The sequence below is a fragment of the Glycine max genome, chromosome 19 (genome assembly GCF_000004515.6).
Source record: "Glycine max cultivar Williams 82 chromosome 19, Glycine_max_v4.0, whole genome shotgun sequence".
NCBI classification, from domain to species: Eukaryota; Viridiplantae; Streptophyta; class Magnoliopsida; order Fabales; family Fabaceae; genus Glycine; species Glycine max.
The window spans coordinates 11,653,554-11,677,563 of NC_038255.2; the positions used below are offsets into that span (position 1 = coordinate 11,653,554).

General features: G+C 33.6%; 1 protein-coding gene across 1 annotated transcript; it reads left to right on the top strand.

Moving 5' to 3' along the window:
• The first annotated feature begins 8,859 nt into the window (after nt 1-8,859).
• On the top strand, nt 8,860-9,858 carry GER20 (germin-like protein). Its single transcript, NM_001358067.1, has 2 exons — nt 8,860-9,042; nt 9,155-9,858. The coding sequence occupies exons 1-2, from the start codon at nt 8,928-8,930 to the stop codon at nt 9,703-9,705; spliced, it is 666 nt and encodes a 221-aa protein (NP_001344996.1). The 5' UTR covers nt 8,860-8,927; the 3' UTR covers nt 9,706-9,858.
• Nucleotides 9,859-24,010: the final 14,152 nt, after the last annotated feature.

The following is a 24,010-nucleotide window of genomic DNA, read 5'->3' on the forward strand; positions in this document are numbered from 1 at the left end:
AGTGGTGAATTTATTGGCATTATTTTGAGAATTATGAACATATTTTCGAGTTGATAGACATATAAGACACTATGATGTTTCGAAAGTGTCAAGAATAAAGTAATTTGGTAGGGAATTTTGCTGAATCATTTTAGAATTTTATAAGGCCCAATGAAACACATAGTAAGTTTGCAAGACTTGAGGGCCCTACCAACTTCAGTCCATGCCCAAAAACACATAATAGCCCATTTGAATATTATGCAAAATGTACCAATATCAAGATTATCAATCCTAGGAATCATGTTGTCAACAGGTCAAAATAAATGGATTTAGTATGTTTTTAATACATTAATTAATCAATTTAATTTGAAATTTGTGATATATGTACATTTATATGGTATTCAAACACAGAAAATATTTTTAATTCAAATTATAATAAAATATTTCTTTTTTTTTTGTTATACATAACAGTGAATGATAAATACACTCAAGAATTAATTCATATCAATTTTGGATATTATTTAATGTCTTAAATACATTTTTTATCCCTAATAAATTTTTTCTTTGCATTGATTTCCTAATAAAATAATAATTTTATTTTTGGTCCTTGATAATTTGTTTTACCACTTTTAAATTAGCAAATTTTTTGTATGCTCCCTGCTAAATTACTGAATTTTTTAGTCTGAACTAAGAAAACTGAAAAAAAATTACAAGGAAATAAAAACAAAATTTACTAATTTATCAGGGACTATAAAAAGTTCTAAGGACAAAATTAAAATTTTTGTTTAATTAAGGACTCAACCAAAAAGAAAAGTTTATTAAAGAGCAAATACAAAAATTAGATATTTATTAGGAATCAAAAATAAATTTATACCTTTTTATTTAATTGAAAAATACAATATACTTTTAGAAACTCATTAAATAGAATACTATATCTCAAATTAAGAACTGATAATTTAAACACATTAAATAAATGGAGTGCATTACATGGGTGAGTTTAGTTGTTGGTTTTCTCTAGATCTCAACCCAATTTCAAATTGAAAGAACATACATCGAATAAAAAGTGGGTCATGTACCTATAATGACATTCCATTGGCTAGTTCGAAAAGACGAGGATTGCCAAAAAAAATTATTCTGAGTTGTTGATAACATCAAATCAAACGATTTATATTTCTTTGTGCTAGTCCCGTTGGATCGCCGTGTAGGTTTCTAAAGCTTTATAATGCACACCTTCCATCTACATCTTAGTATCACTCTAACACCTGCAATATTCCTAACACATGAAATCTACACTATAAAGTGCATCATCTCCTCTTGTTCTCACCAAATAGGTTAATAGACCCAGAGGTCTAAGACTGACTTTGCCCACACTTTATAATTATTTTTTATCGTGTTTGTATCTTTTTTGTGTATGCTAGATCCATGAGCCAAGGAACAAAACCCCATTCATGGACCTCCATTGCAGATCTACTCAGATGGAATTCGTTGACCATGTCTCATATTTCTTTGCCCTCTCTTTTATGCTTTGCCGTATCGTTTGTTCTAACCATGGCCAATAAACATCTTCAACGACCATGATTTCTTTGATTAACTATATAAGGTAAAATTTCTACCTCTTTTGTTATTGTAAATTAACTCATTTATTAATAACAATTACATGATTAATTTGTATCATCACTAAAAGACATGGTGAATACCCACACTAATCGATTTGATGTAGATCTAGTCATCTCTTTGCTAAATAGTTGGGGGAAGAATCCATACGTATTAGATATTTTGAGAAACTTATCAAGATAGAATTAGATTTAGGTAGACAATATATTGTTGGTAAATGAGAATCAATTTTTTACCAAGGTACAAAATGTGTCACCAAATTTCCAAATCATTTAATACTTTACAAAGTAACCATCATTTTTATAGTACCCATGATTTCTTTCAAGCTGCTCACCATAATTATTGTTGGTACCAAGAATGGTTTATCCAAGTGGTACTAGACACGAATCCCTTAAGCATGTAGTAAAGGGTTTGAATCCTGACGAATGCATATATGGAGAAAATCTTGTTGAGAGGGAGATCCCACTTATGAGTGCCAACAGGTCCCTTGGAGGATATTAAAATCCCCTTGGCCGGAAGCAGATATACTTATTTGCAATCGTATGCAACAACAACAATTATTGTTGAGAAGTCTTGCAGTCATTGCGAATAGCCAATTAGCCGCCAACAAAATGATGTTATTTTAAGAGTTTATTCTTCTGTGAAATCATTTTAAGATTTGTGATATATGCTATTGTTTTGCCATTATTTTCATTTCATTTTTACCTTCCGCAGACAAGATTTTGCAAGAAATTGATGCTGTATCCTATAGAGTGCTTGGCTAACTTCTTTTTGGCACTATCAGAATATTCTATAAAAAGGTTGAATATGTGCTTGAAGATTGTAATGAGGTTCTCGTCAAAATCAACAAATTTGTCGTCAACAAAGAAGGCTTAGTATGTGTGGAAACGTTGTGTATGCCTGTTACTAAACCAGAAAGATTTGAGTTGGATGCTTTTGAGTTAGATGAACCTGAAGATGCTGGCAGGTATGCTTTTATTAGGTTAGACTTTAGAAGCTTAATGATTATGTAATTTTCTTCATACTGCTTCTCTGGAAGAAATTATGCTTAGAGACAAAGATATTAGAATTGTTTCACTATTTTACTTTTATAGTAAATGTAATCTTATTCTATTGTTTGAGTAATACACTTTTAAGTGAAACAAAATTTGTGTGTAAAACTGAGGGATTTGGGCTGTTTTCTAAGGAGAAGGTATGCATTCCATAATAATTATAAGTGGTACAAGAATAATGTTTCTTCCATTTTATCTATGCAAGTATTTTTTGTTTATTGTTTATCTTCAGCTCTTTACTAATACTAGTATATTCTGTTTAATTTCAAGGTATATAGTTAGAAAGAGCATAAAGAGTGCAAAAGACATAGTTCGTTTTCCTTTCCAACAGAATGCCACCATACTTTACTTATTGCACACTGTGTACAGAGGCAGAGAGAATCTCCCATTACTTACTGTGCACTATGTAAGTTTGATTTGATCACCTTTCTTTTTCTTTTTGTTTATAAACTCTTCTATCTTTACTAACATTGTTTTTCTCCATGTTCTTCCTCTGACCTTTAACTCCTATTCTCAAAATAAAATGAAAATGTGTAATTCCCTTAATCTGTTGGCACTCCCCTAATCCCTTCTCAATCCTCAGGTTGCCTTGAAATTGTGGAAACTCCAAGGATGTTAGATGTACCTGAATCTCAGGATTTTGGCATTCCAATTTTTATTGAGATAAAATCCTTTTGGAATCTCCCGAAACAAATGAAGTGCCTAATTTGATGGATGAGGTAAAGAATAACTAAATGATGAAAATACTCTTTGACATTCTAACAGGCACACTGTGAGTGGTTTGCAATACATTCATAATTGTCTCCACGCAAACTCGCATAAAGAAAAACCATATTGTTGTTTGATCTAGGAACTTTGAATTGGTATGAAACTTTAGATTCTAAGATAGAGGAAACTTATCCTAGTGCTAACCCTTTGTTTCATTATGTCTGTCTCAGGAAACAAATTCATGTGGAACTATATAACCAATCAGAATTATGTAAGAACCCTTGCAACTATATAACCAGTTAAGTTTCACTATTTTAATAGTGCATGATTTCTTTATTTTTTTCTCTTTAGTAGTTGGCTTTGGAAAGTTGTCAGTTTGATTATTGCTTACAAGATTGGCTTATGATGGTCTTCTTTAATGATGTACCGGAAAGTTGCAAGTTGCCTACTTCAGAGTTTTCTGTGTGCAAGAAAACAAAGAGAGGAGGACATTGTAAACTTTTCACAAGTTTTTGTAGGCCAGGCACGGAAAGAATCTGCACTGCTATTTAATGAAAAGTTTGGTGACTTCTGTAAAAAAAAAAGTTTGGTGACTAATTTTCTTATGGCAGTGATGCAGAAACTTGAGTTATGTTTTCTTGTCTTACTACTCTGCTTTTTCTGTAGATGACATACTTTGTTAAAGGATGAAAAATTGTTCTTCATAACTATCAATTCTACTTTTATCTGAGTGATGATAACAGGAAGATGTGGAATTGTAGTTGTCCAGTCGATTTGTTTGTCAAACAATAGTGATGTACTTCTATAACTTTTTTTAGGGTGATCGATGCCCTTTTTTTAGGGTGATCGATGCCCTTTCCAAGAGATAGCGCTGAGATGCATGCTTTTTGCAGATGACATAGTCCTCCTTGGAGAGTCGAGGGAGGAGTTGAATGAGAGGTTGGAAACTTGGAGACAAGCTCTAGAAACACATGGCTTTCGCCTAAGCAGAAGCAAATCGGAGTATATGGAATGTAAGTTCAACAAAAGAAGGAGGGTTTCTAACTCAGAGGTGAAAATAGGAGACCATATTATCCCTCAAGTCACACGGTTTAAATATCTTGGGTCTGTAATACAGGATGATGGGGAAATTGAAGGGGATGTGAATCATCGCATTCAAGCAGGATGGATGAAATGGAGAAAAGCATCGGGGGTGTTATGTGATGCAAAGGTACCGATCAAGCTAAAGGGAAAGTTTTATCGGACTGCGGTAAGACCGGCGATTTTGTATGGAACAGAATGTTGGGCGGTCAAGAGCCAACATGAGAATAAAGTAGGTGTAGCGGAGATGAGGATGTTGCGGTGGATGTGTGGTAAGACTCGACAGGATAAAATTAGAAACGAAACTATTAGAGAGAGGGTTGGAGTAGCGCCTATTGTAGAGAAGATGGTGGAAAATAGACTTAGGTGGTTTGGGCATGTAGAGAGAAGACCGGTAGACTCTGTAGTGAGGAGAGTAGACCAGATGGAGAGAAAATAAACAATTCGAGGCAGAGGAAGACCCAAAAAGACTATAAGAGAGGTTATCAAAAAGGATCTCGAAATTAATGGTTTGGATAGATGTATGGTACTTGATAGAACATTATGGCGGAAGTTGATCCATGTAGCCGACCCCACCTAGTGGGATAAGGCGTTGTTTGTTGTTGTTGTTGTTGTTGATGCCCTTTCAGTTAATGGATCAACTTTGTCTGATTGGAATATAAGTATATAAATCTCCAATGCAACGTGGAACTTATGTTAGTCCTTTTGCTCTTTCTTAGCAATCATATTTTGTAGCAGCAGAATAATTCAAGCATGCTTAATTATGAACTTCTTATGTGATAGCCTACCAAAAAGTATATTCATCTTGATGCTATAATTTGTATCAATTAATTCATTTTAAGTTATTCTTAACTGTATATTCTCATACCTGTACAGCCTCAGGATTTTTCTCCTTCCGGTGTGATTCACTTGAGGTATTACAGACATCAAGAAAATAAGAAAATAAGCAGGGAATGAAGGAAGACAAAAAGAAAGAGTGTATAATGGAAAAAGACAGGGACATCATGATAAAACAAAAAAAAAAGTAGTCATTGATATTTAAATGAAGTTAATTTATCTGACAGACACAATATCCTTTCCCATGATGGGAGACATATTACACTCTTCCACGATAGCCTTGATGTACCCATGGACCAAACTCATTAAATCAGTGAGTTAGCCAGATTAGGCTAGGAAAAAAACCACATTGAATGCTCTACTTGTTTTAAGGCTTGTGGCACATCCTGATTATTGGTTAAACCAATGGTGTACAAGCTATGACCCTTACGTACATACCTATGGTTATTATATTTGGTATCTAGACATTTAAAATATCATGATATCGGTCCTTTAATTTCTTTCCCCTCGTTAGTCACTCAATAATTTAATTTTCCAGTAAATTATTTTGTCAATATTTTAAAAAGGAATTCTTGTTCATATTTATCCTATTTGACTCAAATACGATTGTTTTAGGTGAGAGATACAAGGGATATTGAAAAAGAAAGTTAAAAAGTAAAAGAAGACTAATAACAAAAAAGTAAGAGGCTTATTTAGTAACAAATTAAAATTTTGAAAACTTCTTTAAAAGATAAATAGTTTAAAACATCTTTCTAGAAATAGTTTAAACTTCTTTGAATAGATTCTCAAGTCTACTTTAGGCCTAAATGTGCTTTTGGTCCCTGTAAATTAATGTTTTTTTGGTTCCTGTAAGTTCATTTTTCTAATTTTAGTCCTTGTTCGCTCTTTTTCAATTTTTGTTTCTGTAAGATATTGTGCTCATTTTTTGTTCCTACTGTAAGATATTTTGTTCATTTTTGAAAACCATAAACTTACAAGGATTAAAAATGAGCAAAGCATAAACTTATTATAAGGACTAAAATTAGAAAAATGAACACAATGACCAAATATCAAAAAACACAAACTTAAAAGGACCAAGAACATATTTAGGCCTCTACTTATTATATGAATTTTCCATAAGGAACAAATTTTGAGCCAAAACAACAAGCACACTTCCATTCTCACTTCTTTTTATTTTTCCTGTCAACTTGTATGATTTTTTTTTATTTTATCCAAATCACTTGGTTCTTTTTATATAATTTTTGTCTAGATGCCTAGAAAATTCAGTAAAAAATTCTGCTCAAAATTCACAGTGACAAATTCCCAGTAATTTTTATAAGTTCGTATGTCCAAGCTGCCAGCACCAGCGATTTCAGACTTTGAATTTTTTAAGCATGGTATATTGATTTCCTTTGGTTAACTTTCAACTTTCCTATGTATGTTAAATTCACTAGGCCTATTTACCACAGCTTTAGGAGTTCAACATTCACTTAGGATCAAAATTTCAGCCAGCAATTCAATCACTAAAACTCAAATTCACAATAGACACAATCATAAGGAAACCTAAAAGTTCAAGAAAAGCTTCACAATCAAAGACACTCTAAGAATTATGCATGAAGATGTTAAGGACTAATTAACATGCAAGATTTGACTCAAATCAAATTATAGGTTAAAAAAATTTCATACACTCATGAACAAATGAGTTAGACAAAGAAACAAGAAAAATAAAATTCAACACAACATAAGGAATCTTACGTGACAAGTTTCATGACTAGACATGACTTTTATGACAAAACTACAATAGGTGAATATGTCATTCTAGATTTTTGAGGTTTTCTTCTACTTTAATGTTTTTGTAAGAATTTTATGGTTTAGGTTTCAGCCAAAATAATTGACAATATAAAACTCAAAGGAACCTAAACTCAACACAATTCATGGTTCAAGAACAAGAACAAGGAATTTGAACCATAGAAAATCAAATCTAGCTTCTATAGCAAGCTTAATCGGTGGAACTTCTAAAAAATTATGTTAACAACATTCAGCGCAAGACACGTGAGGAGATACATGGAGAGAAACGAAGAAACAACAATGGAGGAGAAAGTAAAGCTGAAAATTAGTGGAGGTTTAAGGAGCACCTACTTGAAGCTCTTGTGCTCTGATACCACTTGTTGGAAGCTTGCTTATGAAGCTTCTATGGAGGCTGGATCTTTGAGCTTCAATAAGGTCCTTCAATGGTGATTTTTAGCCATGGAATTGCAGCGAAAGATAAAGGAGACGAGGTTAGAGGAGACATCATCCACTAGAGAATAAGCCATGGAAGGAGAAGCTTCACCACCAAGAGAGTGGCTTGGATAAGAAGCTTAAAGAGGAAGCTTCACTGGAGGAAGAGAATACGAGAGAGAGAGGGGGGGGGGGGGGGGCGAGGTGTGGGAATTTAAGGAGATTAGAGTGAGAAGTTGAACTTTGAAGTGTTTCTCACAAGTTTTTCATTCATCAAAGTTACGACAAGTGTTACGCATGCTTTTATTTATAGCCTAGCACATGGGAAGCTTCCTTGAGAAGCAAGGAAGGTAGCTTCCTAGGGAAGCAAGGAAGAAAGCTTTCTTGAGAAGCTAGAGGGGGGCTACTCACACCCCTCCAATAGCTAAGCTCACCCCCATGCCAAAATACATGAAAATACAAAAAAGTTCCTACTACAAAGACTACTCAAAAAAGTTCCTACTAAAAAGTTCCTACTACATTTAAGATTAAACCAGAATTTTTATTTTTTTTCAAAAATTACATTATCGATGTAAGAACGAAGGTGGTCCTATAAAAAAAAACAAGGTGACTATTTATTCAATGACTTAGTTATTTCCTACTACAACTATTTCCTTTAAGGTTGGGTTTACCTATCCAAAATAAATAAAAACTAAAATACTATTCTGTTTCAGTTTGAAAGTTTTCTATCTCCACGGGAAATTATTTATTAAAACTAAGCCCCGAAGCAATTCCAGCAGGTCGTGCAAAGTGAAAAGTTATATATCTAACATTTAATATATTCCGCTGTACGTTCATATCTTCGAACATTTCTCTGTCATTGGATTACTTTAGTTGTATATGAAAACAAGTCACACGACACCAACAATTAATATAATTTCGGGTTGCAATAATCTGAGTCTTTGATTAATTGTGGGCAGGACCAATCAGAAATAGTCTCTAGTCCCTTCATAAAATATCAATTTTCCACCTACTACCTCTGGTGACCATGTTTAAACTTGTAACAGTTCCTCAAGCTAAAAAAAGATTAGTTAATAAATGAAGTAATATTTTAAATATTTAATAAAACAGTTATCACTAAGTCTATGAAACTGAGACACAGTCTAAACTGATCTGTGATTGAATTAAAAGGCTTCCCATTATAAAATAATAAAATAGACGCGGTAATACCGAAACACTTGCTTTTTCCTGTAGAGCGTCTACTACTACGTCTACACATTGATTAGGCACGCATGTAGTTGTTAAGGAATGATTCCTCATCAAATAAATAATTAATTACGGTCAAGATAAAATGCAAACCAATTCAATGCTTCATACTTATAAATAGCAATCAGCAAGCTCTACATAAATCACAATTCAATCATCACAAGCAATTACATATAGCACAATTGTTTAAGAGTGTATTACTAAGGAAAAACAATGAAAGTTGTGTACTTCCTTGTTGCCATCTTGGCTTTGACATCCTCTCTTGTCTCTGCCTATGATCCTAGTCCTCTGCAAGATTTCTGTGTGGCAGCCAAAGAAAAAGATGGTGGTATGTAAAAACATTAATCCTTGTACCATTGGCATCATATATATAGACGTTGTCTAGAATTATTGTGATTGATGATTTTTATTAATTAAGACCTTTTGCCTTGTATTTGTAGTGTTTGTGAACGGGAAATTTTGCAAGGACCCTAAGCTTGTCAAAGCTGAAGATTTCTTCAGACATGTAGAACCGGGGAAGACTGACAACCCAGTAGGTTCAAACGTGACTCAGGTGTTTGTTGATCAACTACCGGGACTAAACACGCTTGGCATAGCTTTGGCTCGCATAGATTTTGCACCAAAGGGTTTGAACGCTCCCCACACTCACCCTCGCGGCACTGAGATCCTTATAGTCCTTGAGGGTACTCTTTATGTTGGATTTGTGACTTCCAATCAAGATGGAAATCGCCTCTTCACCAAAGTGCTGAACAAGGGTGATGTGTTTGTGTTCCCAATTGGTCTGATTCATTTCCAATTGAATGTGGGATATGGCAATGCTGTTGCCATTGCTGGCCTTAGCAGTCAAAATCCAGGAGCTATCACTATTGCAAATGCTTTGTTTAAAGCTAATCCGCCTATTTCTTCTGAGGTTCTCACCAAAGCTTTCCAGGTGGACAAGACTATAATCGATTATCTTCAAAAGCAATCTTGGTACGACAACAATAACTAATTTGGGAGTATGGAGGATCATTTCGCACTGTCTAGTTATTGGATAATTGATCACTTTAATTATTATTTCAGTCACGCCATACATTAGACCTAATAAATAAAACCTTTGTGGATTATAATTTTTTACATATAATATTTGTTCTGTTTGGAGTTCGATTTGGTTAATACTTGCCCTACGCGTCTGCTACCACGGGCATATTCAGTTTGGCTGGTTTTAGGTAACAGGTAGAAGATATTTTCAGGTAACAAACATATTAATTAATACCCTAAGTCACCCATAAATTGTCCCTACATTGAAGTCTGCCTAGTCCACCATACTACATACCCTTAAAGGCCAAAGCATTTACAACGGTGTTTACAATTTAAACCTAAAGTTCAGCAAGAGAAAGGATAAGTTTGAAAATTAACTGACTATTAATTGTCTCATGAAGTGAGACAAAATCTTAACAGTTAGTATTTAATTTAACGAATAGATTCCCCAACACTATGAAAATGATGGATTTGGCTCAGCAGCGATGTACTCTAGTATAAGATTATTTTTAGTTATTGATATTTTTTTAAAAAAATAAAACTAGAAATTTAATTTATATATAAGAGATATTTCAAATGAGAAATAAAAAGAATTAATTTTAACCATACAGTTAAAAAAATTCAATGATTGAGATTAGAAATTAATTTTAACAAGTCACCTGATTTTCAATTTCCATATATCTCCTTCCTTCTTTCCTTTCTGACCCACTTGAGAAGAATTTCAAATTAATTTTTCTTTGCCTTTTTGCCTTTTTGTTTGTCGATCATTCGGAATCTCATTTGAGAAAGATTTCAAATTAATTTATCACACACTCTCTTTTTGTTTTGCCTTTTTCTTTCCTAGTGTATGCTCTTTCTCTGGAATCAAATTCCTCTGAATCAATTCTCTTACTAAAAATAAAAAAATTAAGCACTGATTATAGAACATGCCACTTAATGGATAGAAGAAAAAGGATATTGCCGAAATTCAGAGTATTATTCTATAATTTCACAGATTAAAAACTAACACTTTGAAAATTGGAAGGATAATTCATAATTGTTTGAAGGAAGGCCAAAGAAAGTTAAAGAGGAAACGGTATTGCGTGCCAAAGAAGGTGAAGACAAAGAAGAGAGAAAAAGAGTGCATGAATCTTAACCCTCCCATGCTTCTCCACCACAACAGAACGGTGTTTGCGAAAAACTACATCGGTTAAGCAAAACTGAAATGCTATAAAGATTCATATGAAAAAACACTCAATGATATTAGAAAAAATTATAGAAAAACACATGGTAACTTGTTAGAGAAAAATGTCCTACGTTGATTTATTTTTTTCTTGGTAGTAGTTAATTTAATTATCGAATATTACAATAAGTTTTTTTAAAAGAGTTAAGTAGCGATAAGGTATTTTAATCCTTAAAAGATATTTTATCCTCGAAATTTACTTGAACCAAACAGTTCTGGACACGACTTCCTCATCATACACTCCACCTACTAATTTGCATTGAGCAGTAGTTCCTCCTCAAACAATCTTCATCAAAGGAATCACCTCCCTTCTTTGCCGTCTCACCTTTCAATCTTCGACTTCAAGAAGACAACGTCTCATCAGTCAAGTTCTTTTTACTTGAATATTTCCCAACTCGATCATATGTGATGGAGAATCATGAACATACTTCAAAGTTTATAAAAATGAAAGACACTATGAATATTTAAAAGTGACAGGAGTAAAACAATTTGGTAGGTGTGTGAGGAAAAGAAATGAGATGTGTGTAGAAGAGAGGGATAGAAAAGAAAATAGTAAAAAACAAAAAGAAATAGGTGATGTAATGAGTAATGGAATTACGGTTTTTTTAGAAAGAGAGATGAATGATAAAAATATTTAAATATGATAAGTAATATAAATGGACAACATGAGAGAGAAGTAGAGAAAAGATAAATAGAGTTGATGACAACTAACAAGACATGAAGAACTCCTTGATATCAATTACAACAGATTTATTTCGATCATGCTAAAATGGTACATAGGTTCAATATTTCCAAATTATAATAATTGAACTGATGACAAAGGATGCTACACCATTATATATATATATATATATATATATATATATATATATATATAACTTTTCTTTTTTACAGAATATGTTTTCATCTGTAGGAGGATTATGAAGATGGAGATGAATTGTGAAGCTGGATTTATGTGTGCACAAGTCTCACGTATAGTGCATCAAACAGGTGGCTCGTGCACAGGAACCAATACCCGGGCTGCAAACCAAAAATAAATTTTGTTGACTATGAAAATGAAGATTATCTTATTTGTAATTCTGATTTTTAGACCTCCATTAATTGCTTCTTGATTTAATGTTAAAGGGGCGTAGAGAATATTCAATGTATATATGAAAATTGTAACAAATTAAAGGGTACTAAGATCTCCGGATCAATTCATCTTTATAAATAATTTTTATAGCCTGTACATTTGTTTATTTCGGTTCAGTTCAATATATGAACCTATATTTGCTCCCATTAACATGTTAATTATATTTAATTATATTCAAGGTTGGTAAGAATATAAGAGCACATTTATATAGATTGTGTTTGATGGTGCTTACCTGAAAAATCTTGTAAGTTTTGTTTATAATCTGCCTTGTGGAATCCAAGTTAATGTTATGCTATGTTTTTCATTTCATTTTTTCCTTTTGCAGACAAGATTTTGCAATAGAGTTCTTGGCTATCTTATTTTAGGCACTATTAGAATATTTTTCATAAAGGTTGAATATGTGCTTGAAGATTGCAATGAGGTGCTCATCAAAATCAACAAATTTGTCGTCAACAATGAAGGCTTATTCTATTGTTTGAGTAATACACTGTTAAGTGAAACAGAATTTGTGTGTAAAACTAAGGGAATAATTTTTAGCCTTACGTGAATAATGTTTCTTCCATTTTATCTATGCAAGTATTTTTGTTATTATTTATCTTCAGCTCTTCACTAATACTAGTGTATGCTCTTTCACTTCAATGTATATAGTTAGAAAGAGCATAAAGAGTGCAAAAGGCTTAGTTCGTTAACCTTTCCCAAGAGAATCCCATCGTACTTCACTTACTGCACACTGTGTAAAAAGATAGAGAGAATAATATACAATTTCCATTCTTCCTAATAGATTCTACAAGCCTTCCATGTAAGTTTTATTTTATCACTTTTTCTTTTTGTTTATAAACTCTTCTATCTTTACTAACATTGTTTTTCTCCAGGTTCATCCTTTGAGCTTCAATTCATATTCTCTAAAAATCAAATAAAAATGCCTAATTCCCTTTAGCTGCTGGCACTCCGCTAAGCCCTTCTCAATCCTCAGATTCCCTTAAAATTGTGGAAACTCCAAGGATGTTAGATGTACCTGAATGCTTCTAGCATTCCAAACTTTATAGAGATAAAATCTTTGTAGAATCTCTAGAAATGAACAAAGTGCCTAATTTGATGGACGAGGTAAAGAATAACTAAATGATGAAAATACTCTTTAACTTTCTAACAGACACACTGTGAGTGGGTTGCAATATATTCATAATTGTCTCCACATAAACTTGCATAAAGATAAACCATATTGTTGTTTGAGCTAGGAACTTTGAATTAGTATGAAACTTTAGATTCTAAGTTAGAGGAAACTTATCCTAGTACTAACCCTTTGTTTTATTATGTTTGTCTCAGGAAACAAATTCATTTGGAACTAACCAATCAGAATTATGTAAGAACTCTGGCAAATCTTCAGTTAAGTTTTATTAAAGTCTATGTTTTGCTTAATAGTGCATGATTTCTTTATTTTTTCTTTACAGTAGTTGGCTTTGGATTGTCGACAATTCAATTATTGTTTACAATACTGGCTTATGATGGTCTTCTTTGATGATGTACCAGAAAGTTGCAAGTTGCTTGCATCAGAGTTTTCTACGTGCAAGAAAACAAAGAGGGGAGGACACCACAAACTTTTCACAAGTTTTTGGAGGCCAGGAGTGGACAGAATCTGCACTACTGTTTTATGAAAAGTTTGGTGACTTCTGTAAAAAAATAAAATGTCGGGTGCCTATTTTTCTGATGGCAATGATGTGGAAATCTGACTTATGTTTTCTTGTCTTGCTACTCTTCTTGTTCTGTTGATGACATACTTTTGTTAAAGGATGAAAAATTGTTCTTAATAATAGTCAACTCTACTTTTATCTGAGTGGATATAACATGAAATTGTGGAATTATAATTGTCTAGTTGGTTCGTCAAAGAAAAATGATGTACATCTATAACTTTTTTTTAGGGTGATTGATGCCCTTTCATGCAATGCATCAACTTTGTTTGATTGGAATATAAGTATATAAATATGCAATGCAAGGCAATGGGGAACTTATGTCAATGACGTTGGTGACCAATGAATATTATACCCTGAAATCGATCATAAAAGTCAAAAGTTATGCCTGATCAAATGAAGCAATGGAAACCAATGAATCATGTTTCCATTGCATTTATTCAGGGTGGAAAAAAAATACAACGGAATGCTGTTTCCGTTGCATATATTTGGGGTGGAAAAAAATTAAAAATAGAAGGAAAATATGGTTTCGTTGTATAGTTTTAGAAAAAAAATCTTGTTATTGTTATTGGGTCTTGATTAGTCATTAGTGATATTCTTGGGCCTTAATGGACCTTGGTCAATCATCATGGGTTATACTTAGGATTTGTTGGATCTTGGTCAATCATTAGTGTTATACTTGGGCCTTGGTCAGTCATTAGTAATACACATTGGCCATGGTCAATCATTAGGGTTACACTTGGGCATTATTGGACATTCATTAATCATAAGTGCCATTGTTGGGCCTTGACTAATCATAAGGGCTACACTTGTGCTTTATTGGGCCTTGATTAGTCATTAATGATATACTTGGGCCTTGGTTTGTCATTAGCGTTATATTTGGATCTTATTGGGCCTTAGTCAGTCATTAGTGGTATACGTGGGCCTTAATTGCCTTGGCCAATCATCAGTGTTACACTTGACCCTTATTGGACCTTCATTAATCATAAGTGTTATTGTTGGGCCTTGATTAATCATAAATGCTATAGTTGGGCCTTAATTAGTCATTAATGATATACTTGGGCCTTGGTTAATCATTAACATTATATTTGGGTCTTATTAGGCCTTTGATTAGTCATCAGTGGTATACTTGGGTCTTGGTCAATCATTAGGGTTACACTTGGGCCTTAATAAGCCTTGGTTAATCATCTAGATTACAGTCGGGCCTTATTGAACTTTCATCAATCTTAAGTGCTACACTTGGGCTTTATTGAGCCTTCACTAGTCATTAGTGGTATACTTGGGCCTTGGTTATACTTGGGACATATTGGGACTTGCTTAATCATCAATCGGTATGCAACTACGATGTTTTGTTAACTAGTGACCAAAATAAATTCAGTCATTATTCGTAATTATTAATGACTGAATTAGAAACAGTCGCTAATCCAATTAACGTAATAGTTGCCTAATCAATCTCCAGGTTTTCTAGAATACATTTTAAACAATATTGCAATTGGATTAGCAACTATGCGGGTTGCTACCAAAACATTGATCGCCAATACAATCACTGATTTGGGCAAATAACAAATGATATTTTTAGTCTCTATTGGTCACCCACTTTTGTTGGTTGCTCATTTTGGTTTCTATTCATCATTTTCTAGGAGTGAATTATGATTAGTAGAATCCTTCATATGATTGTGAAATAGAACTGGATGTAGCTCAGATTAAGTGAACCAATATAAAATTGAGTGTTTTTGCTTCTCTCTTAAGGTATTTAAATTGTATCCTCTTATGCATATCCTAACACACTTAGACACACGAGTTTTTGTTAGAGATAGGGAGAGCTACATGAAGATAAAGCTTTCAAGCTTGAAGAAGTTTTTCCTTTTTACATGCCCAACTCATTAACTGACATTTGTATTGATTGTTGTATCTTAGTCTTTATCTTTCCATATGTACATCATGCATCATAATGTAGAGGTAGGGAGATTGTTTCTAAAGTTAGAAACTTGTTCAGTGCATTAAACTCTCTGTTTTAATTGATTACCAAGATATTCATAATAGATTGCACAAGTCTTTTGAGAAGCTTGCAGAGAGATCCTTGTTTTGGTTTAATCAATTACCAGCTATTTATAATCGATTACTTAGTTCAGTTGATACAATGTCTAGTTTTCATGAGTCTCTGCTTTAATCAATTACCAGGTGATCATAATCGATTACTTTGTTCTTGGAAGTGTTCCCAGAAGTGATCAAGGTTTCACGAAGAACATTTTAATCGATTGAAATGATAATCTAATTGATTACTTCTTTGAAATAATCGATTACATTAGAAATTTAATCGATTACAAGTAGTTATAATTGTTTTCTCTATAAATAGTCACCTTGTGTTCTCACTTTCAACGAATGAGAATAAGTGTTTTAGAATGAGTTTGTGTGACTCACAGATTCTAGTATTGATTTTTGAAGTGTTGAAGGTAAGAGTGAGTCGTTAACATCTTGTGAGATCAATAAGAGATCCATTTAATCAAGCATTGGTTCTTGCATTTGAATGACCAGGTTGTGTCTCTCCTTGACTTAAGTTTTCATATGTTTTTACATGTTGTTTAGCATATGCATGAGTATCTGAAAGATGCTAGAATAAGAATTTCTAGTTAGGGCTAAGGGTAGGTGTCTCTTAGGCTCTTATTCAAAAACAACCCTAGGGTTGGGTACCTTAGTCTCTTTTTCTAGGTAGGAACTAAGATTAATTGTGATTGCTTGTAAGAAATCAAAGTGCATGGTGGAAATATAATTCAGATTGAATTAGATAACTGAAGTAGCTTCTCTAGAGATATAGAACCAGTATAAAAATTAGTGCACTTCTTCTCTTGATCTTATCTTTCTCTCATTGTATTCTTGATCAATTTGTTGACTTTAAAGAAACTTCTTTTTCAAAAGAACTTTAACAATAGGATTTTGTGTAAGGGTGATTGATTACATGTTGATTTTTGTCAAAACTTTGTTTTTGATACGATCCTTGGTATCAAAAGTTTTTTTAAAACTCTGTTTTTAAGTTTGATTTGATTTCAAAACCAATTTACCCCTTACCCCCCTCTTGGTTTGTGAGTTCCATTATTTTTTTTCAGTTTGCATTTGGAGTACACCTTTGTGATGATATCCTTTTTATAGAATTGGACAATAGTGATTTTTTTTTAACAAATTTGTTTTTCTGTTCATTGAATAATACACTTGAAACTTAGTTCTTGACATTTTTGCTTGAGAAAATCACATCCCTTGCGAATTTTTTTTATTTTTATCTAACACACTATTTAACCCCCTGCCTTCTAGTGCGATATATGTTATTTCAAAAGAGTGTGAAGACTCACCACAACAAACCCCTTAGTCTGAGACCAAGAACACGTGCAAGAAACTGCAACAACGAGATTAGGTCCGAAGAGCATGAAGATTGAAGAGGATAGATCATTTGCAAGGAATGAAGACTCAACTATAGCGAGAATTGTCCTCACTATTACGAGATGGCGATGTGGTAGAAAAAATAACAACTTTCATTAAAGGAGCCTTTGTAACAAAATTTTGTAAGCCCCGGGATGGCACCCAATAGTTATTGTCTTGTCTAAAGAAAGTCAAATCCTGTGATCAAGCCTTTGAGTTATCTTGTTTTGGTTTTGCAAAGCAAGTCACAATCAAATCAATTAATAGAGTTTTCAAGCATTCTATGAGTTAAGGAGGTGACACAAAGTGAATTGGTCCCTAAGGAAGCCCTAAACCCGAAAGGGTTGTCGTCTAATGGGTACACGAAAGTGACGAAGTTGCTTTGACACTACTAGAAAATAGGCTTTTTATGTCGGTTATTAAAGACTTTCAACATTGGTTATTAACCGATGTTGAAACTACTGACATTAAAGTATCAAAATCAACATCATTTTTTTAAAAAACTAATGTTGTTTTACCAAAAAACAACATTGATTTTTATAAAAGTCGATGTTGTTTTCTTCTCATCAACATCGATTTTTTGAAAAACCGATGTTGTCAGGAAAGAATAACATCGGTTTTTCTAATAACCGATGTTGTTTTTTGGATTTTTTTTAATGTTCTATATGTTTTAATTACCAACCTATAATTATTCATATCATAACTTATCATTCAAAGTTTTAAAGTACGCATAAAATAAGCCATGCACCAAAATATACCGTGCACCAAGAATACTTATAAACATTTATAAACAAAATATACCATGCACCAAGAATATTTATAAACATTTATAAACAAAGTATACCACAAATGTGTTCAGGATGTTCCAATTCCCACAAAATATACCACCAAAACTTATAAACAAAAATTTACTAATTGATAATAGTATAGTATAATGTACTTTAGTTACAAACAAATTCAAAATAAAACAAAGTTAGAAGTTGCATCTAGGAACTCAAAGGCCTCCATCCATTTCCAATTTTTGCAGTCTTCTTCCAATGATTATAAATAATTCTGCACTCCGTAATCCCTTCCAAATTTAGATGGGTGAATTCTGCAACTTTCATAAATGAGTACATGGTACTCGACACATGCTAAAATTAACATTAAATTCATATTAGATATGTATATGATTTTAAAATTTGACAGACAGAGGATTGCTTAATTACTCACCAAAATACTGCAAGTTACTTTCTATTCACTCAGGAGGACTTTAAAAGTGATTGAGTTAGTAACTTGGCAGTGCAAGGAGTGCCATTTAGGATAAGCTTTTGGTTCAGAGCTACTTTTGAAGATGGTGAGGAAGAAAATACTCTGTCCAAAATGAGTCATGGTCACTTGATGATTTGCAACGAATCCATAAAAATGTCCGAGTTCTGTCCATCCAGCCAGTAGTGATGGAAGCTTGCTTGTGGGGCTTCTATGGAGGCTGGATCTTTGAGCTTTAATGAGGTCCTTTAATGGTGATTTTCCACCATGGAGATGCAGCAGAAGACAAAGGAAAAGAGGTGAAAGGAGGCGCCATCCACTAGAGAATAAGCCATGGAAGAAGGAGCTTCACCACCAAGATAAGCCTTGGATAAGAAGCTTGGAGAGGATGCTTCAATGGAGGAAAAAAAGAGGGAGAGAAAGAGAGAGGGGGGAGCACAAAATTGAAGGAAGAAAAAGGGAAAGAAGTTGAACTTTGAGTTGTGTCTCACAAGACTCTTATTCATCAAAGTTACAATAAGTGTTACACATGCTTCTATTTATAGACTAGGTACCTTCCTTGAGAAGCTTTCTTGAGAAAACTTCCTTGAGAAGCTTCTTAGAGAAAACTTTCTCGAGAAGCTAGAGCTTAGCTACACATACCCCTCTCATAACTAAGCTCACCTCCTTGAGAAGCTTCCTTAAGAAGATTCTTAAAGAAGCTAAAGCTTAGCTACACACACCTCTCTAATAGCTAAGTTCTCCTCATTGAGATGAGAAGCTAGAGCTTAGCTACACACCCCATATAATAGCTAACCTCACCCATATACCAAAAAACAAGAAAATACAAAAAAAGTCCCTACTACAAAGACTGCTCAAAATGCCCCGAAATACAAGGCTAAAACCCTATACTACTAGAATGGCCAAAATACAAGGCCCAAACGTAGGAAAAACCTATTCTAATATTTACAAAGATAAGCGGGCTCATACTTAGCCCATGAGCTCGAAATCTACCCTAAGGCTCATGAGAACCCTAGAGCCTTCCCTTGGATCTCTAGCCCAATCTACTTGGAGTCTTCTATCCAATGCCCTTGCGGGGTAGGATTGCATCAACTAGAGTTGGGTTCACCAGATTTTGGTTGCATGTGACATAGTGCATGTTAGCATTACCATCTAGTAGATGCCAAGTATGCTCTAGTTCATCCTTCCATCTTATAGCAAAGTGATGTAAGCTCCATTGTAGCTTGTTGGCCGAAGATCTTCTTCATCAATGGATTCCTCTGCTTCTTGGAAGATGAATGGCAGCGGAATGGAGAAAGGAAGAGAGAGTGGAGACGCCACTTCAAGGAGAAGATGAGTCTAGAAGAAGCTCACCACCATAGGAGGCCATGGATAAGAGCTTGGAGGAAGAAGGAGATGAATGAAGGGAGAGGGAGAGAAAAGCATGAAATATTGTGCTCTAAATGAGCTCTGAAATCTAAAGTTTTAATATTCAAATGATCAAAGTTCCAAAAAATACACACACATGGCCTCTATTTATAGCCTAACTGTCACACAAAATTGGAGAGAAATTTGAATTTCTATTCTAATTTGAAATTGAATTTGTGGAGCCAAATTTTGGATCCAAAATTTCACTAATTATGATTAGTGAATTTTAGCTATGGTTCAGCCCACTAATCCAAGATCAAGTCCAAGATTCTCCACTAAGTGTGCTTATGTGTCATGAGGCATGTAAAGCATGAAGGACATGCACAAAGTGTGACTATATGATGTGACAATGGGGTGTAGCAAGCAAATGCTCACCTCCCCCTCTAAAATTTAATTGGATTGGGCTTCTCCCAATTCAATTAAATTTATTTCCAACCACACACATAAAATATTCACTTAATGCATGTGAAATTACAAAACTACCTCTAATACAAAAACTAGTCTAGGTGCCCTAAAATACAAGGGCTGAAAAATCCTAAATTTCTAGGGTACCTTACCTATATTATGGATCCCTAAATACAAGGTCCAAAAATAATGAAACCTTAATCTAATAAGTACAAAGATAAGCGGGCTCATACTTAGCCCATGGGCCCGAAATATACCCTAAGGCTCATGAGAACCCTAAGGCCTTCTCTTGCATCTCTGGCCCAATCTTCTTGGAGTCTTCTATCCAATGCCCTTGCGGGGTAGGATTGCATCACAAAGGACCTACTAACTTCACCATAAGGCTACATTTAACAAGGAAACTAAATAATTAAGCACGTGCTTATATCATGTCATGTTTATCTGAGAATAGTCTTGAATATGAACAATGTTAAACATTTACTCTGGATTTTAGTTAATATTCATCATTGTCTTAGCCATTTCCTTTCTGTTCTATTGATCTTCATTCACTGTTTCTAAACTCCATTTACAATATTAAAGTTAATTACTATTAAAAATAAATATGCATGTCTACTTACTAGAAGTAAACCAAGAAATATGTGTTTGGTCGAGTAGATGCCATAGAGTTGAAAAACACAGTGCATATACCCATTTTTGAAAACCAAGAATGATATTCTTATTTTGAAAAAAAATGGGGGCCTAAGGCTGTGGCAGAATTCTCACACCAGCACAAAGTCCCATTAACAAGCATTTTCATGTTAGTAATATGCACAGAGTCTCATTATCAATATTTGTATATCTAGAAAATAACACATGTTTTCTGCAACATACATAGAAACAAGCATTTTCATGTTAGTAATACGCACATTAACAAGAAGCAATACGCACATCAAAACGAGAACTAGAAATCAACAAAACCAAGAAAAAAAGCCTAGCTAGGTCCCTTGTCACTAATCTAAATTTGTGGAAGAGGAAGAGGCATGGCTCTTGAACGTGATCTCATAGATTACCTCAACCAATCCACCTTGGATGGCCTTGACTTAACCATCTGCTTCTCCGAGGGCCCTTTATTGTTTGATCCAATATTGACCGGGGATGAGCCCTAACTTCCATAGGTCTTTGGTGAACGCAAGCAACAAAGGAAAGCTAGAGAGAGATAACCCTTTTCTAATATATATATATATATATATATATATATATAACCATTCTAATCTAAAGGCTTATATGCTCCACACCTTGGGTTGCCCAAGAGAGCCCGAGGGCATGATTTTATCTTAGTTGTAGTGGATAGGTTTTCTAATATGACACATTTTCTTCCCAACTGTAGCTAAACTTGGTAACCAAACTCTTTCTCGGCAGACTGGTGGAAGGGGTGACTATCGATTTCAATATCGATCTGTCACTGAATAAAATATGAATACATTAGATTTCGCTTACCATCACCATCAAAACCAAACACAAAAACAAGCATTTATAGAAGACTAACCTTTCATCATCGAGAATGAGAATGAGAGTGAGTAGAGCTGTGAGTGAGAGCGAGAAAGAGAGCACAAGAGTGATAGCAAGAACAAGAGTGCGAGAGTGAGAATGAAAGTCAGAGATGATAGCGGGAGCGAGAATGGTGTGGAGATAAGTGAGAGCGAGAACGAGAGCGAGAGGGATGAGTGAGAGCGTGAATGAGAGCGTGAAAGATGAGTGATAGTGAGAATGAGAGCGCGAAAGTGAGAGATGGTTCAGAATGAGCACGAGAAGAGGAAGAGACAGATTTAATTTAATTAACACGACGTCGGTTTTCCAAAAAACCAACGTTAACATAATTTTGTTAATGTTGGTTTTTGGATAAACCGATGTTAACATGAGTTCGTTAACATTGGTTTTTATAAATCGATGTTAACGAACTCATGTTAAAAAACCTATGTTAATGAACTCATTTTAACATCGATTTTTTCAAAAACCAACTTTAATGAACTCACGTTATTTACGAATATGCCACCGTGTTTTTGTTAGCATCAGTTTTTTCAAAAGCCGATGTTAACATAGTGATGTTATATCCATTGTTTCCATTAGTAATGACTACAAAACCATTCCTGTCTGTTGGAATGAATTGGATTATCGAGTTGAGGGATGCCCCATCTTCCCTTCACTCTCCTTTCACCGATAGGAACCTTGCTTGAGTCATCATAGTCTTTCTGACTTGGCATTGTCATTGTTCTTAATTCTTAGTAGAAAAACCATGTTTTCCCCGTTTTTTAGTTTTTGATCCATAGTTTTGTGATTCTTTTTCATGGATCAAGCTATGATCCATTGTAACTAACTTGAAGTTGTTGGAATTGAATGAAGTAGATTCAGAGTATGCGATTCTCCAATTTCTAATTCATTTCTCAGTTTATGCAATTATTTTCTACTTCTTTACTTGAATTCATGCAAAGGCGTGATCAACCTTGCTTAATGAGTTGAGTAGTGTTGGAAAACAAGTTCAATTCTATATCTGAATCAAGAATGTGTAGGAATCTAGTTTTTGGAATGAAATTAAGTTGTTACATTGCATTGTTTCTTTGTTCATACTCTAATTGCTAGGTTAGGTTTACTAAGGGATCAGGAATCTAATTTAGGAATTAAGAATCATTTACCTACGAAATTAGGATTTGATTACTTGTGTTCAAATTCAGAATATTATTGGAAATCGAATAGCATACAATGAATTTTATGGAATTCGAATCCAACACCACCTTTTTCAATTGATTTTTGCATTCTTCACTACATAACTTTATTCTAAAAACCAGAAAACATTTTCTTAATCGCTATAGTGAGAGCACTTTTTGCTAGAATGAAACCATCTTTTGGAATTGATAAAGAAAAACACTCTACTATTTCGCCACAATAGTTTCACAACTTATTTCACCAAAATTGCTCCCATGCTTCTTATTTTTCTTGCTCACTAAAAAAAACATGATTTAGCAAACAAATAGTTTGGTCGCTTAAACTGTTAGCGACCAAAATGACAACCGAATATTGTGCATCACAAAAACCCTAGTCACTAAGACATTCGCGACCAAATAATCATTCGGTTGCTATTTAGAAACTGAAATCTTCAGTGGCTGGTCCATAAAATTCAGTCGCTGCATATTTGGTTGCTGTTTTACTTAGCACTAAATCAATGACCGAAGAATTCTGTAGCTAAAAAATAATTAAAATTAAAATTAAAAATTTAAATATAACTCGGTCGCTAAGTCGGTCACTATCAAATATTTTTTGTTAAATAAAACTATGTGGCTGCTAATTAAGTTGCTAAAAAATAATTAATTTCAAAAATAAAAATAATGAAATACAATTCGGTCGCTAAGTCGATAACTATAAAATAATAAATTTTTAAAGGTTAAATTTCTCATTTGATTTCTATAGTTTCACGATTTGTACCTTTTAGTCCTTTTAGTTTAAAAGTGATTTTTTTAGTCCATATAGTTTACATTTTAATTCTCTTTTGGTCCTTATGGTTTTAAAGTGGTCTTTTTAGTCATTATAGTTTGTATTTTAATTCTCTTTTAGTCCCTATAGTTTGAAAGTGATTTTTTTAGTCCATATAATTTGTATTTTAATTATCGTTTAGTTCTTATTACAAAAAAAAAGTTATAAATATATTTAACTACAAATTAGTTATAAATTATCAACTATTTTTTATTACAAATTATCTTGGGAAAAATTAGTTACGAATTATTTGCTAATATTT

Excerpts from the sequence above, each read along its gene's own strand:
- GER20 (NM_001358067.1), top strand. The coding sequence starts at position 8,928 with ATGAAAGTTGTGTACTTCCTTGTTGCCATCTTGGCTTTGACATCCTCT. Across the intron at positions 9,043-9,154 it reads AGCCAAAGAAAAAGATGGTG|TGTTTGTGAACGGGAAATTT; the intron begins GTATGTAAAAAC and ends TTGTATTTGTAG.